Below are 15,238 nucleotides of genomic sequence, written 5' to 3' on the forward strand. Positions count from 1 at the left end.
TTGTTCAGGGAGAATACGATTAATTCAGTTTGGGAAGTATGAGAAATAAGGTATCTATGACATCCAAGTGGACATTCAAAGAGCACTGGGAATTGGAGTCTGAATGTGAGAGTTGCACTGGAGAAACAAATTTGGAAGAGACTGGCGTATAGATAGTATTAAAGCCATGGGAGTGAATAGACTCATCCAGGAATATGTATAGGATGAAAAGAAAAAAAGGCATAAGACAAAAACCAGAGAAATGCCAACATGTAAGGGGCTGTCAAAGGACATGAATTCTGTAAAAGCAAATGAAAAAGGAATGGCCAGATAGATTGGAGGAACTCTTAAAAATAAATCCAAGGAGGAAATGAATTTCCCAAGGGAGAATTCTAGGTCAAACAATATAACGACTGAGAATATCCATTGGGTTTTTCAAGACTTGAAAGAGCAATTCATTGGAGTTGCTGGGGCAGATTGGCATGAGAAGGAAATAAGTGGGATGTGAGGAAGTCAATTCTGTAAGGGGTTGTACAGGGGAAAGAAAGGTCAGGAAGTAGCCAGAGGTAGACATGGATCTGGAAAGGAACGTCAAACATGGAAGAGACTTAAGCTGAAAGTATGGGTGCAATAAAGCAGGAGAACATTTAAGTTATAGGAAAGAGAAGCTGAGTTTTAAAAGAAGTGGGAAAGGATGAGATCACATGTATAAGTGTTAACTTTTTCAGGAAAGAAGGATATTGCTTTTGTTGTAAACAAGAGGAGAGGGAAAAAAGGAAGGATGAATAGAGATGTGGATAGGTTTTCTGCATTTTGTCAGGAAATTGGGCACATCCATCTGATAGTGGTTTCTGTTTTCTCTGTGAAACTACAGTAAGTGCAGTAAGTGACGTGAAGGGACATGATGGAGTAAGAAGTATGAGAAAAGAAAAAAAGATTTAAAACAGCCATTTTGGAGACTGGGAAAGAAACCTACCTTACCCCTATTCTGGCTTTGTCAACTATGGTTTGCATTTACTGAGTAATCATTATTTGCTAAGAGTTTTGCATACATTAACTCATTTCATTTTCACAACAACCTTTAAAGTGAGTACAATTGTTACATACAAGAAAACTAAGATTTAGAGAGATTAAGTGACGTGAGGTCTGGTTTCAATGTGGGCTAACTTCAGCGCCCACACTCTCCAGGATCTTTTCTATCTCTCAGAGAGTCCTTCATTCTTCTGAAACGATCTCATCTGTCTATGTGAATATCTGTTCTCTTAATTATTTTCTATGATAATATTTTTCCTCCACAACCTTATTCCATGTTTCTTGGACCAGGAACTCTGTCTTCTATTACATAGCGTTTTCTAAAACTCCAAGAAATGCAAGACCCAAAGTAATAACGATATCTTAGAAACATGAAGCCCATTTTTGTAGTTATGGTTAAAATATTACAAAACCATTAAAAGAGAAACTTTTAAATCAGCCCCCTCCCCATTTTGGCATAACTTTTTCTCTGTGTTCTCCTTTAGTATTACCTATATGTATCATATAACTACATGTGTTATATAACTTTTTTAATTACTTGTAAGTATTTTCTTACGGTGCTCATAGTCTTCCTGTAAACTATTTTTTGGAGGTTTAACTTTTTACACTTGTCAAGCACTTTACTATATTTTTCTTTTGCATCTTAAAAAGATAAGAGAGTTTATTTACTTTTTATGAATCCTAAATGGTAGATGTCTGACTTATTTCCAAGAAGAATGGTTCATATGGTGTTGGAAAAAACTTGGAAAATTTTCCTCACTTAAATCTCAATGTTTGGCATGGAGTCATTTAGTGTGTCAGACTCACAGATACCTTCCAACACAGCCAACAGTCAGGCAACCACACAAAATGTAGAATGTGCAAGAGTTGGTATCAACATCAAAAGTAGGAAGACAATCTTTGCCCACTGCAGGGAGAAGTACAGAGCTCCCTTGGAAATCTTGGATGAGGTGAGGTTCCAGTAAGGGAGGATAAATGAAAAGACACTGACGAAATGGAAAGAACTACCCAATGTCCAGTAAGGCTTGGGAGAGAGCATCAGAGACGAGGTAGGATGGCCTTAAGAGAAAATATTCAGTAAATGGGACTAGACAAGGTGAGTATGTAAAAAATAAAAGGGGAAATTTTTTTGTCAAAAGTATTTCATCCTCTGGGTCTTCATGCAGATAGATTCAAGCAATGGAAAAGGAAAACCAAACAAGTGTCCCTGAATTTCTCCTCATGGGTTTCTCGAGTTGGCCAGAGCAGCAGGCACTCCTTTTTGCAGTTTTCCTGTGTGTCTACTTAGCAGGGCTGTTTGGAAACTTACTCATCTTGCTGGCCATTGCCTCAGACCATCGTCTCCATATACCCATGTATTTCTTCCTTGCCAATCTGTCTGTGGTAGACCTCTGCCTTCCTTCCTCTACCGTACCCAAGATGCTATTAAACATCCAAACACAGACTCGATCCATCTCCTATCCTGGCTGTCTGGTTCAGATGTATTTCTGTATGATGTTTGCCAACATGGACAATTTACTTCTCACAGTGATGGCGTATGATCGTTATGTGGCCATCTGTCACCCTTTGCATTACTCCACCATTATGACCCAGCCCCTCTGCATCTCTCTTGTGGGTGTAACTTGGGTAATTGCCATCTTGAACCCCCTCTTGCACACCCTTATGATGACCCATCTGCACTTCTGCTCTAATAATGTCATCCACCATTTCTTCTGTGATATCAACTCTCTCCTCCCTCTGTCCTGTTCTGACACCAGTCTTAATCAGTTCTTGGTTCTTGCTGTGGTAGGGCTAATCTTTGTGGTACCTTCAGTGTGTATCCTGGCATCCTATAGCCTCATCATCTCTGCTGTGATGAAAATCCCTTCTGCCCAAGGAAAACTCAAGGCTTTCTCCACCTGTGGATCTCATCTTGCCTTGGTCATTCTTTTCTATGGAGCAATCACAGGGGTTTATATGAGCCCTTCATACAACCATTCAACTGAAAAAGACTCAGCTGCATCAGTAATTTTCATGATCGTAGCCCCTGTGGCGAATCCTTTCATTTATAGTCTACGGAACAACGAACTGAAGGGGGCTTTAAAGAAGGCTCTATGCCAGAGCAAGATCTCCCAGTGATTCACACTGGCCGAAAGGAGTTCGACAGAAAGCAAATCCTAATGAGATCATTATTTTCATTTTCATCATAATCACAAAGTTGTTACTAAACACCTAATCAAACTTGGCACCTACCTAAGTTTGCTACAAACTCTAGGAGTGGCATAATTACAGGCCTTATCCATTTAAGTTCCCTAAGATATTAATGATGTGGGCAAATATTTATATATAAAGTCCCTAAAAATCACAATACAACTATGTAATTGACATCTGAATGCATCATAAAGACATTACAGATGGCATGGGAGAGCATAATAATTCTCTTCATTATTTGCTATTTATTTCCCTTTTATTATTTATTATTTATTTAAAAGGACTGTCCCAGAATGGACAGGAATAGGTTTTTCATGCATGAAAAACAGCAGAGAATAAAACTGCTATGTAATGAAAGATTCAAACCATAACTGCAATGTGAGGTCAAAAAAAGAAGATATTGTTAAAGGCTTAAGAGGTTAAGAATAGCTTCAGGGGGAAAACAGCACTGTAATCTGGTTCTTGGCCAGAGATAGTTACATAGGAATGATAAGAATATTCAAAATATGTGAGGAAGGTATAGCTCAAGTGGTAGAGTACGCTTAGCATGCATGAGGTCCTCGGTTCAATCCCTAGTACCTCCTCTAAGAATAAATATATAAATAAACCTGATTACCTTCCCCCACAAAAAGAGAAAACAAAACAAAACCAGTATGTGAGGAAGATTTGTAGGTAAGAAGGACCATGGTATGTATGAGTAAATGTATTGAATAAATTAATCTTAATGTGGTAAAGGGTCCATATTAGGGATTGGTGAGAAAGAGGGATGGATTATATCTCACCCCAATGTTTTATATTTGTTCATGTTTTATGACTATATTGTATGCATTTCCTATAATCTGTCTTTATTCTCTTGTGTAAAAAGCAGGATTTATATCTATTGTCTATGTATATATCTAGGTATCTTTGTGATAGTCTACAAAGAACTGCCTGGGAGGCTACTAATCGTCATTTTAAATTTTAAAAATCTGTGTCATTTACCCTGAAACATGCAAAGAGTTGCCTATATGAGAAGTAGACCCCATTAGCAATGGAAAGCCTTTGTGACTTCTGATTTGAAAATCATACCTGATTTAACAGATTGTTTTCTGTGTCCACAATGTCCCCCAGAGCCCTGCAAAGTGCGTTTTTCCATATACCATATGTCCCATACTTTAAGTCATACCATCCCCAAAAATCTCTTCAAAGCTGGTTTAAAAAAAAAAAAAGCTCAATCATTTTTATGTGATGTGATAACTGATAGACAGAAATAAAGATAAAAAGAAAGAGATTAAATATAGAGAGATTTTTTAAGACATCCTGCCATAAATATGTTTATATGTTTATTTACAATGAGAAGATCTTCTAAAAATTACCCTTGTAGTTTTTACTCTTCTCTGATGAAAGAGAGATCAGAAAAATTTGTTGGAGCATGTACGGACCGGTATAAAAAACACTGGATGCAAAAAGAGAAGCAAAAGCAAAAATGAACCAATCAGTCCACAACTCCCTATCTCTTGAAAGATCTTTGTATGCACCAGATATCTTAGTTGCAAAGAAACAGAAATCAATTCTTCTCAATTAAGCAGAAATAAAATTTAATGAAGGAGTACTGAACCTTTCATAAAGTTTCAGAAATGGCTAGAGAAGCAGGCTCAGATGCTCATAACCAGACCATTGCAAAAACAACATACATAACCATCCTATGACTTAAAGTCACTGTCATTAAACACTGGATGCTACAGTTTGATCCATTAATGCTGCGTGCCAGAGACACTAGATGCCATCACTAGCCTGCTGCCACTGCTGACCCAAGAACTGGCCATTTCTGCCACTATCATCACCACCAGAGAGATTTTTCCACTGCCTCTAGTTTTGGTTTTACTTATCTTTGATCCAAGTTGCAGAGAGGCTGTATCTGATTGGTCAAACACAGAAGATATGTTCTTGCCCTAAGTACAAAGACGACTGAGAAAGAGAATACCTCCAGTTTTCCCCTGTACTGAACACCATGCTATGCCTCCCTGATCCCCTTTCCAGAATGACAGATTTACTCTCTCAGTTGTTGCCAGCTGATAACCCTTTCTAACGGTACTCACTGTCAGAAATTGCCCTCAACTGAAAAAGCAAAAAAAACAAACAACAACAACAACAACAACAACAACAACAAAACAGCCTGGTCCAAGGGCTGCCTAAGGGCAAGCTGCCTAAGGGCAAGCTGCATCCAATGACTAGTCTCTTGAAGCGGGTTAAAGACCTTACCCCCTCAACCCAATTCAGGACAACTCTGAAGGGTTATCTTTGTTCCATGGGAAGAGCAGAGACTTTTGTTGTAATTGCATCACAGCCCAACTTCTTCTGCCCAATGCTACTGCCTTCAATCCCTCACAGGTGTTAATCCCAAAATCACTACCTATAAACTTCCTGCATGCTAATATGTGCTTTACAGAATGCTTCTCTTGGAAGCCAGCGTGTGACACCACCTGTAATGAAATAGTTAAGAAAACACTCTTTGAAAATAATTTAATAAAACTAAAAAATAATAACATATTCAGAAACAGAAAATATATTCTACCACTTGAAATCAGACTTCAGACAATACTACAGTAATCAAAGCAGTGTGATATTGGCACAAAAACAGACATATGGATGAATAGAACAGAACAGAGAGCCCAGAAATAAATCCACACACCCACGGTCAATTAATCTTTGACAGCGGAGGCAAAAATATACAATGGAGAAAAGACAGTCTCTTCAGCAAGTGGTGCTGGCAAAGCTGGACATCCGCGTGTAAATCAATGAAATTAGAACACTCCCTCACACTGTACACAAAAATAAATCAAAAATGGCTTAAAGACTTAAATATAAGACACGACACCACAGAACTGCTAGGAGAGAACACAGGCAAAACATTCTCTGATATAAATCATAGAGATGTTTTCTTAGGTCAGTCTCCAAAGGCAACAGAAATAAAAGCAAAAACAAACAAATGAGACCTAATCAAACTTACAAGCTTTGGCACAGCAAAGGAAACCATAAACAAAACAAAAAGACAACCTATAAAATGGGAGAAAATATTTGCAATCGATGTGGCTGACAAGGACTTAATTTTCAGAATATACAGACAGCTCATACAACTGGATAACAAAACAAACAACCCAATCCAAAAATGGGCAGAAGACATAAATAGACACTTCTCCAAAGAAGACTGACCAATAGGCACATGAAAAGATGCTCAACATCACTAATTATCAGAGAAATGCAAATCAAAACCACAATGAGGTATCACCTCACGCCAGTTAGAATGGCCATCATTAAAAAGTGTACAAATAACAAATGATGGTGAGGGTGTGGAGAAAATGGAACCCTCCTACACTGTTGGTGGGAACGCCAACTGTTGCAGCCACCATGAAAAACAATATGGAGGTTCTTTAAAAACTAAAAATAGAGTTGCCTATAATCCACCTGAAACATATAATATTGTACATCAATTAAATCTAAATTTTAAAATGTTTAATAATAAATAAGTAAGACACGATAGTAGAATGTCCACATGGTTGGAAGTGGGGCGGGATTGGTACTCTGATTTAAAAAACAAAAACAGTTATCACTCTGGCTGCTCTACTGACAAAGGACTGTGACAGACAGGTAGAAAGAAGCACAGGGCTCACTTAAAAGGTTGTCAGTAATCCAGAAGAGACGTAACAGAGGATCAGCCCATCTTTAGAAGAACGGATGAACACAATGCTATATTCACCGGAATGTTATATAGTAATGAACATTTTAACTAAACAATACAGATAACTTTCAGTAACATACTGTTGAGTGTAAAGAAGCAAATATCAGATTACCTATGATATGATGCCTTTTAGACTAAAAACAACTAAAATTAAAAGCATATACTGGTTAGCCATGAGTGTGTATCAAACAGAACTATCTTTTTAATTAATAAGGCAACACAAAACTTGTAATTACCTCAGATTACAGGAGGTATGGAGGGAGACAAAAGACAGAGTTGCAGTAAAGTTATTGTCAGTGTTCTAGTTCTTAGAGGCACTTTAGGATCATGCACAGACTTCTTGAGCCAGGCGTTACGATTAATCCAGTTAGGTACATCTGCGTTCCATCCGGGTTGGGGGACAAATTAAGAGTTCAGGGAAAAAATCTCCCTAGAAACCCAAAGGTGAAGTTGGAGCTGCGTCCCTGCTGCGTGGGCTTCCATTTCACTGCCCTAGACTGAAGTCAAGGACGAGGCCCCATAGGAGTAGAAGAGGCAAGTTTACTACTACAAAGGGGAGACAAGACGCCTCCTCCTTCCAGCTCTGAGAACTGCAAGACGGTGGCGAAGACGCCTGGGAAATGAAGTCCGAGCGCCTGAGGAGACCCCGAAGGCTTCTGGGAATCGCAGTCCAAAGCCAGCCCTTCTCCTTCTGCGCAGCCTCAAAAGTCTCTGAGGAAGGAAGCCTTGAGAGGTAGTGCAGCGCCGTCCTTCCACCGGAAGTGTCCGATCGAAACCAGCCCTGTGGGAGAGGTGAGTCCGGTTCTGGGGACCCAGGAGTCCGGCCCTTTGTCCCCTCCAGATACCCAGTCCCTATCATGTTCCCCTTGGGATTTCAGCAGCCCTGTGGCGCTCTGGACGCAGGACCTCAGAAGAATCCCAAGGGAAGGTGGAACTAGGTTTGGCGTTCGGAGAGCGTTCGCGCCCGCCTATTTCGTGAAGAGATAGGGGTTGATAGGGTTTCCATAGTTACCCCCGCCGCGCGTGACGTCATCGTTGAGCGCTGAGAGGGCGTGGTTTGGGGGGGTCCGCGGGCCGTCAGCTTGCAGAGATTCTGGGATCGCTGGTAAGAGGAGTGACTTGTCCCAGTTGGGCGGGGCGAGAGAAACTGGCGTCTGTCTAGGATCAGATGCTCTCTACCAGAAGAAACTGCCCTGGGGTCCGCCCCCGAGGCCTGCTTCTCGTGGGAGGAGTAACCCGACATTTTGTAGGAAAAGTGGGGACAGCTCTGGCATCCTCGTGAAATTTACACACACAGCAAATATTTAGTGAGTATTGCCTGTGTATCCGGGATGCCATGAAACCAACACTGAGCCCCTACCCTCTTTCTAGAATAAGAAACAAGACAGTAAAGCAGGCAGTCGTAAGCCTGGAAAGTTCCTCAGTGTGAGAAACACAGGCGCTGTGGGAGCCTCCCCCATCAAGCACTTCAAATCCCCTGCTCTGCTCTGTGACCTGTGCTGGCTTTCCCCTAGCTCCCATCCCTTCACCAGCAAGACCCTTCCCCTGTCCTCCTCCTACCGCAGCATACACACCAGGAAACTACTCATCCAATAGGAACCCCGCACTTTACAGAATCTCGACCTTCCCCAACATAACTAATTACTCTTTATTCTCTGTTCTAATAGCATTTGTTTACATATCTGCTTAGCTATTTTTGTAGCTCTCCTCAAACTTAGTGATTGTAAGGCACCAGATGTTCAATAACTGTTTATTAGGTTAAGGTTACTAAGACATTTGAAACCCAGCTTTAGGGAGTATATATCAAATCCTTAAGAACTAGATAATTTTATCTAGAATTGTGGACTGTTTTAGGTGGATGAGAAGTGATGAAACACCTAGAGGCAGCACTTTAAGCTATCTGGGGAGATAACATATGTTGTAGAACCAGCTACTTAGCATGATAATTAAAGTTGAAACTAGGAATTGTGGATTCTGTAAGTCTGCTTCACTGTCCATCTTCCTGTGCTAAGTGAGATAATATCCATAAAGTATTAGGACACTACCTGGTAAGCACTTAGCACATCTAGGAAACATAACAAGAAGTGAAATTAGATCTCTATAGCTAACGAATGTCCCAGTAAATTATGAAGGGCTGAGACCAATATACCATAGCTCTAACCCCTCATTTACCCCTATATCATTGCTAAATTTTGTTCTTACGTATACCCACTCAAACTGTTTTCCAAGGTTGAGTCTGAACCTGTGATCTTCATCTCATACTCTTAGAGAATTATTCCAAATATTTATCTTCAACTGCCCTTTCCATGGATTCCATCTAAATCTATATTTCCATTCCTAGCTCCTTTCCATCAATCTCTTAATATCTGTTGGAAATGTTTTTCTAAGTGGATGTCTCATTACCATCTTAAATAGAAAATACCCAAAACACAAAGCATCTCGAAATTTCCTAGTTTCCACTTTGATCCAGTAATTCAACAAATGTGAGAACTTAAATATAAATATTAACAATGCATGGTCCTTAACCTCATGGATCCCCTGTCAATTGATGGAGGAATAAAAGCCAAGCAAATAAAAATAATACAAGATGATAAATGTTGTATCCACAAACATTATATGTTGGGAACTGCAGGAACTCTTGGTAGAGCTGATGAATTCCTTATCAGAGAAAGTGAAATTCTTAGTCACTCCAGTTATACCCTGCAAGCTGATTTTACCATCAATCTGTTCTTCATTCCTACTTCCTCAACTCTTTGCTGTCCCTTCTTATTTGCCTTTCTGGATCTTTCTCATCCTTTATTGTCCCCACCACCTGTAGGAAATATTTGCACACACAGGCGCGTGCGCACACACACACACACACACACACACACACATTCTCTCCTTACCCCAGATACCTTAAGATACTCAATGTCTCTACCATACAATTTGTTTAGTACTTCAGCTTTCAACATTTATCAAACATTTTCAATGTGTGTGTCATGTGAAATAGATTTTGTTATTTAAATGTTTTGCATCCATGTGTGTTTTATGTCATTTCTTTCCAACCATTTTGCAAACTCCTTGCAACCTCAAACACTATTTTTTAAATTCCTTTTATCTGTCCATCAGAATACAGAAAATCCAGTGTACCCCACTACCTGAGTCAGCATCTCCAGGGTCAAGGCCAAGGAATCTGTTTCTAACAAGGTTCCCACATGATGATTAGGCAGTAAGCCCATCTCTGAATTCACTTTCTTGGGAACAACTGCTATATAACTTCTAGCCCAGTACTTTGCTTGTGTTAAGATTCTTGATAAAGTACATGTCTGTGCAACCGTCAGTAGTCAGCTTGCTGAAATGTTTAGTAGAAGGACCTGAAAGGTTGATACTGATACTTGCATTTTGCTATTGTACCCTAGGGCTTCACCTCTAAATTCCTTTTTTCAGTTTTTCAGTTCAGACACCAGACTGACCATTCCCAAGAGCTGGTAAGACTTGCGGAACTGTTATCTAATAATAAGACTCAGAAGACTGATAAGCAAATCTCAGTGCTGGTTTGTTATACTTTATTGGTGATATGATAGGCCTCAATGTTCAGGACATGGATTGAGCCATGTAACTAGGAAGGCAGAGAAGGAACTGTTAGGGCAAAAGGAAACCTCTCTGAGACTTTTGGGGATGAAGCTAGTTACACTGACTGAAATTGTTAACCTCTGGCTCTCAAGAAAAGTTGCCCTATTTTATTATTTCAGAGATTTATATGTAATCCTAACATTCTAACTTTGTATTTTCCCCACACTTATAAAATATAGTAGCTTCTGTAAGTTTCTATCTTTTCATATTGTGATCCATCCTAGAAATGAACAATTTTTAGTCTGCACAAGCAGTTTGTCAGGTCATTCTGCTCAAAAGCTTTCACTGGCTACCCAGTGCCTAAAAGATAGACTGAATTCATGAACCTGACATTCAAGGCTTTCTTCAATAAGGCCTTTGTCTCTATAATTTCCTTATACAAACCTTCTCTCTTTTTGCTTTCCGGCTTCAGTGTTCCTACCGTTAACCAGTTGCTCAAGCAGTTTCCTTGCTTGTAATTTCTTATTTCTCTCTCTCCCACGTCCTAGTCAAATCCTATCCATTTGTCAGAAGTTAGTTTTTTTAATTAAGCTTTTCCTTACCATTGCAACCTACTATACTCTCTTTCATCTCCAGCTTTATGAAGCACTTCTGTCATTTTTCTCTTTTGGTTGTGATTTTCTTTATGGCTACCATAGAACTTAATTGCACGTAACAAGTTAACTTTTAGTATTGCCTTATATTTATATTGTCTTATCTTTAATGTTTGTAATTTAAATTATCTTATTTTTAAAATAAAATTTTAAGCTGATTTTAGGTAGAAATTATGTAACAGTTGTGCACCACAAAGCAGGTATTTCAGTGCTTTTTTTTTTTTTTTTTATGAAGGTACTGGGGATTGAACCCAGGACCTCATGCATGCTGATCTTATGCTCTGCCACTGAGCTATACCCGTCTGCCTTCAGTGCTTTTACACACAGTAAATGCCCAGCAAATCTTTGTATAATGGAGAATGACTATTTTTATATGATCTTTCATCTTCCTAGACAGTAATAGTATTTTTTTTTATCCCTCAGGAAAGCTCTTGAAACTGAAAAAGGCCCTTCACAAAACAGAAGCAGGGTTCAGATAATAGATTTTATCTCAAAATGACAACCGAGCCAAAGAAAGCTGCAGCTCAGGACCTGCAGGAGGATGAAGGACTTCTCATAGTGAAGATAGAAGAGGAAGATTTTGTCTGGAGTCAGGACACTTGCTTACAGAGAAGTGATCCCCTCAGGCAGGAGCTCTGCCGGCAGCTGTTCAGGCAGTTCTGCTACCAGGATTCCCCGGGGCCCCGCGAGGCACTGAGCCGGCTCCGGGAGCTCTGCTGTCAGTGGCTGAAGCCAGAAACCCACACCAAGGAGCAGATCCTGGAGCTGCTGGTGCTGGAGCAGTTCCTGACCATCCTGCCTGGGGATCTGCAGACTTGGGTGCGTGAACATTACCCAGAGAGTGGAGAGGAGGCAGTGTCCATACTGGAAGATTTAGAGAGAGGCACTGATGAAGCAGTACTCCAGGTACAAAGGGGATGGGAGATCTAAGACCTCCAGGGTGGATGAAGTGCCACAAAGGGAGGAAAAAAAGGGCCTGAGATTGAATATCTAGTGAGATCTGTGGGAGTTCTTAGTTCAGTGTGCTTTTATGTCTCCTTTCCTCCTTTCATATAGTTTGGTACTCTACTGTATTTTACAACTGAGTCAGACTTAATTCTTCCTTCCCCAGTTTTGTATTACTACAGGAGTTTCAGTTTGTTTTTGGAAGATGCTTCATTCCAACAGGGATTCTCTCATAAGCCCAAATATACTTTGTTTTTCTCAGGTTCCAGTCCATGGACCTGGACAAGAAATATTCAGGAAAAAAGTGGCACCTCCTGGACCAGCACTTAGTGTCCAGTTCCAGCCAGTGGACACCAAGGACCTTCATGGTTCTTCAGAACCCCAGCTCCTATTGGACTGTGGTAAGGGGCCATATTCTCTGCAATTCATGTCACTGAAGAACTGGGGCAGTGAACCTCCCTTCTCACACTAGTCTTAGGAACTGTAGATGGTCCTATCCTTTATTACTTAATGAGAAGTAGAGAATTTTTTTCCTATGTGTCACTGGCCGACTAAAAAAAAAGAAGAGAGGTAACTTTGTATCTTATCCAGAATGTCTCCATTTTTTTCATTTGTTCTTTATCCAGAATATTTCCAAAACATGGGATGTTTTCATGTTATGAGCAAATTAAAGGAAAGAAAATGAATGAGTTGAGAAAATGTCAGGGATTGAGAAAAAAAGCAAAAGGGGAAGAAACACATGCACAGAAACAAAACACATTAATAGAGAGGCACATGTAGTGATTGACAAAAAGGCAAATATGTGATGATAAACTCAGAAATAGAGTATAATTAACAGACACATAGAACCAGTCCCATATTGTTGCCTTTTTATATTTTACTTTTGGTTTTACAAAGCTCTCTCAATGTTTTTATAGAAAGTTGGCCATACTTCTGATAACAACCTCCATGGAATCCTCATTGCTGTTCCAGAGCTCATCATTTGAAAAAAGTTCATGGGCTCAGTATCACTTTAAGTATGGACAGTCCAAAAATAAACCCAAGAATGAATTACAGTAATTTTTTTAAGTACCCAAATTCTACTTTCAAGTTTGTTCTAGAAACATTTCTATCCACCCCATCTAAAATTGTAAACTTCCCCCACCCAAAGACCAGCACTGCCCAATCCCCTAATCCTCTAATTTCCTGTCCTAGCTTATTCTAGACGAAGGAAACCCTGTAACCAAGAGGGGCTGCCTGATACCAGAATAATACAGACTCATGAGCACACTATAGATTGATGAGCTAAAAGGTAGGAATTGTGAGGACTAGATTATAAATGGGTCCTGGAAACCATCAGAAGAGTTCAGATGTGTTTTAGAAGAAATTAAAGGTTTCTGAGTAGGGTGTAAGAGGATGACAGGGCTAATGGCAATTAGTCTGGTAAGGGTATTTAGAATGACTCGAAAGACGAATAGTTCAGAGTCAAAACAGCAAGGAGGCTGTTGCAGTTATCTAAACAGAAAGTGGTGAGGTTAGATAGTAACAGAAATGTAAAGAAAGAGGTGTATATGGGGGACATTTAGCAAAAAGTGATGATAGAATTTGATTATCCATGGAGGATGAAGAAGAAATGAAATCCATCTTTCCAAGATGGATTGGAGGGATAGACGGATGGGAGTTTATCCTTCTGAGGTCAGAGTCATTATAGCTTGACTTTGCTCAGTGCATCTGTGTCCTCATCTGCTTTCTTTGAGATGGTGCCTCCCTTTCAGCCTCTGAACCTAAGACTAGAAATGTATCATAGACCTAAACTTCCCCAAGATCCTTCTCAGTCACATTGCATAGTTCTTTCTCTTTTCTTTGTTCCCCACCCCCACCTCCATTCTTGCAGGTGGTGACCCTCTTCCTAATGTTTTCTATTGTATCTGCTCATCCTCAGATGTCTGTTTCCTCTCTCTGCCAACCACTGCATACATTACTTTCTTTTACCAGTTTTTCTTTTTTGTCCTTGTCCACTACTCCTCTCATTTGAAAGGCCACAGTTTTAGAGTGGCCAAATGAAGTACCAACATTTAACTATCTTGGGGGTACCTCAAATTTTTCTTTTCTTCCAGTTCAGCAAACAGGTATTTACCACTTTATTTTTTCATCACTTTTTAGATAATGAGAGTGAAACCAGTGGATCCATGCCGAAGCTGGACATTTATGAAAAAATGGAATCACAGAGAATTATATCAGGGAGAATTTCAGGATTTGTGTCAGAAGGATCTGCTGAGCCTCAAGACGTCTGTAAGCCTGCAGGCAGGATAAAGAGGCAACGGGAAAAAGAACCAGGGGAGTCTCAGAGATCACCGTCTGCTCAAGATGGAGGTTTTAGTAAAATCCTCACCCACAAAAATACACTTACAGGTGAAATAATGAGCCATGATGGATGTGAGAGAAGCCTAAATCTGCACTCAAATGAATTTACACACCAGAAATCTTATAAAAACAGTACCTATGACCAAAGTTTCAAATGGAATTCAGATTTTATTAAGCATCAAAGAATTTATACTGGAGAAAAAAACCACCAATATGGAAAGTCTCTCAAGAGCCCAAGCCTTATTAAACATGCAGCAGTTTTCAGTGGAGAGAAAACCCATCAGTGTAAAGAATGTGGGAAAGCTTTCAGACACAGCTCAAAGCTTATTAGGCATCAGAGAATCCATACTGGAGAGAGACCCTATGAATGTAGTGAGTGTGGGAAAGGCTTTGGGGGGAGCTCAGATCTTATTAGACACCAGAGAATTCATACTGGGGAAAGACCCTTTGAATGCAAAGAATGTGGGAGAGCATTCAGCCTGAACTCACATCTTATCCTACATCAGAGAATTCACACCAGAGAGAAACCCTATGAATGTAGTGAATGTGGGAAAGCCTTCAGAGTGAGCTCACACCTTATTCGACACCTGAGAATCCACACTGGAGAGAAACCCTATGAGTGCGCTGAGTGTGGGAGAGCCTTCAGTCAGAGCTCACACCTTAGTCAACACCAGAGAATTCACAAGAGGGAAAACCTCTTAATGTAAAAAACTTAAATTCACATGGAAATAGCAAAATATAAAAAACACTGAATAAAAAATATTGGGTGAGATGAATGAGTGAAAGACCAATGTCTCTTTATTCTCTCATTCTCAGGTTTGCT

The 15,238-nt window shown here is 39.9% G+C and overlaps 2 protein-coding genes across 5 annotated transcripts; both read left to right on the top strand.

The window, feature by feature from the left end:
• The first annotated feature begins 2,190 nt into the window (after positions 1–2,190).
• LOC102519919 (olfactory receptor 1F12) lies at positions 2,191–3,222 on the top strand. The gene has a single exon (XM_006192034.2). The coding sequence runs from the start codon at positions 2,191–2,193 to the stop codon at positions 3,127–3,129; it is 939 nt and encodes a 312-aa protein (XP_006192096.2). The 3' UTR covers positions 3,130–3,222.
• A 4,416-nt stretch (positions 3,223–7,638) lies between these two features.
• Positions 7,639–15,193, top strand: ZNF165 (zinc finger protein 165). 4 transcript variants are annotated; one of them, XM_032463364.1, is made up of 5 exons: positions 7,746–8,024; positions 10,349–10,389; positions 11,551–12,033; positions 12,335–12,473; positions 14,215–15,191. In XM_032463364.1, exons 3-5 carry the CDS (start codon positions 11,623–11,625, stop codon positions 15,120–15,122), a joined length of 1,458 nt encoding a protein of 485 aa, XP_032319255.1. In that variant the 5' UTR covers positions 7,746–8,024; positions 10,349–10,389; positions 11,551–11,622; the 3' UTR covers positions 15,123–15,191. The 4 variants fall into 4 exon arrangements, with proteins under 4 accessions (XP_006192075.1, XP_032319255.1, XP_032319254.1 ...); XM_006192013.3 differs by lacking the exons at positions 7,746–8,024; positions 10,349–10,389 and adding an exon at positions 7,639–7,711 and having other exon boundaries at positions 14,215–15,193; XM_032463363.1 differs by lacking the exon at positions 10,349–10,389.
• The last annotated feature ends 45 nt before the right edge of the window (positions 15,194–15,238 follow it).

This window comes from Camelus ferus, chromosome 20 (assembly GCF_009834535.1).
Source record: "Camelus ferus isolate YT-003-E chromosome 20, BCGSAC_Cfer_1.0, whole genome shotgun sequence".
In the NCBI taxonomy this organism is placed as follows: domain Eukaryota; kingdom Metazoa; phylum Chordata; class Mammalia; order Artiodactyla; family Camelidae; genus Camelus; species Camelus ferus.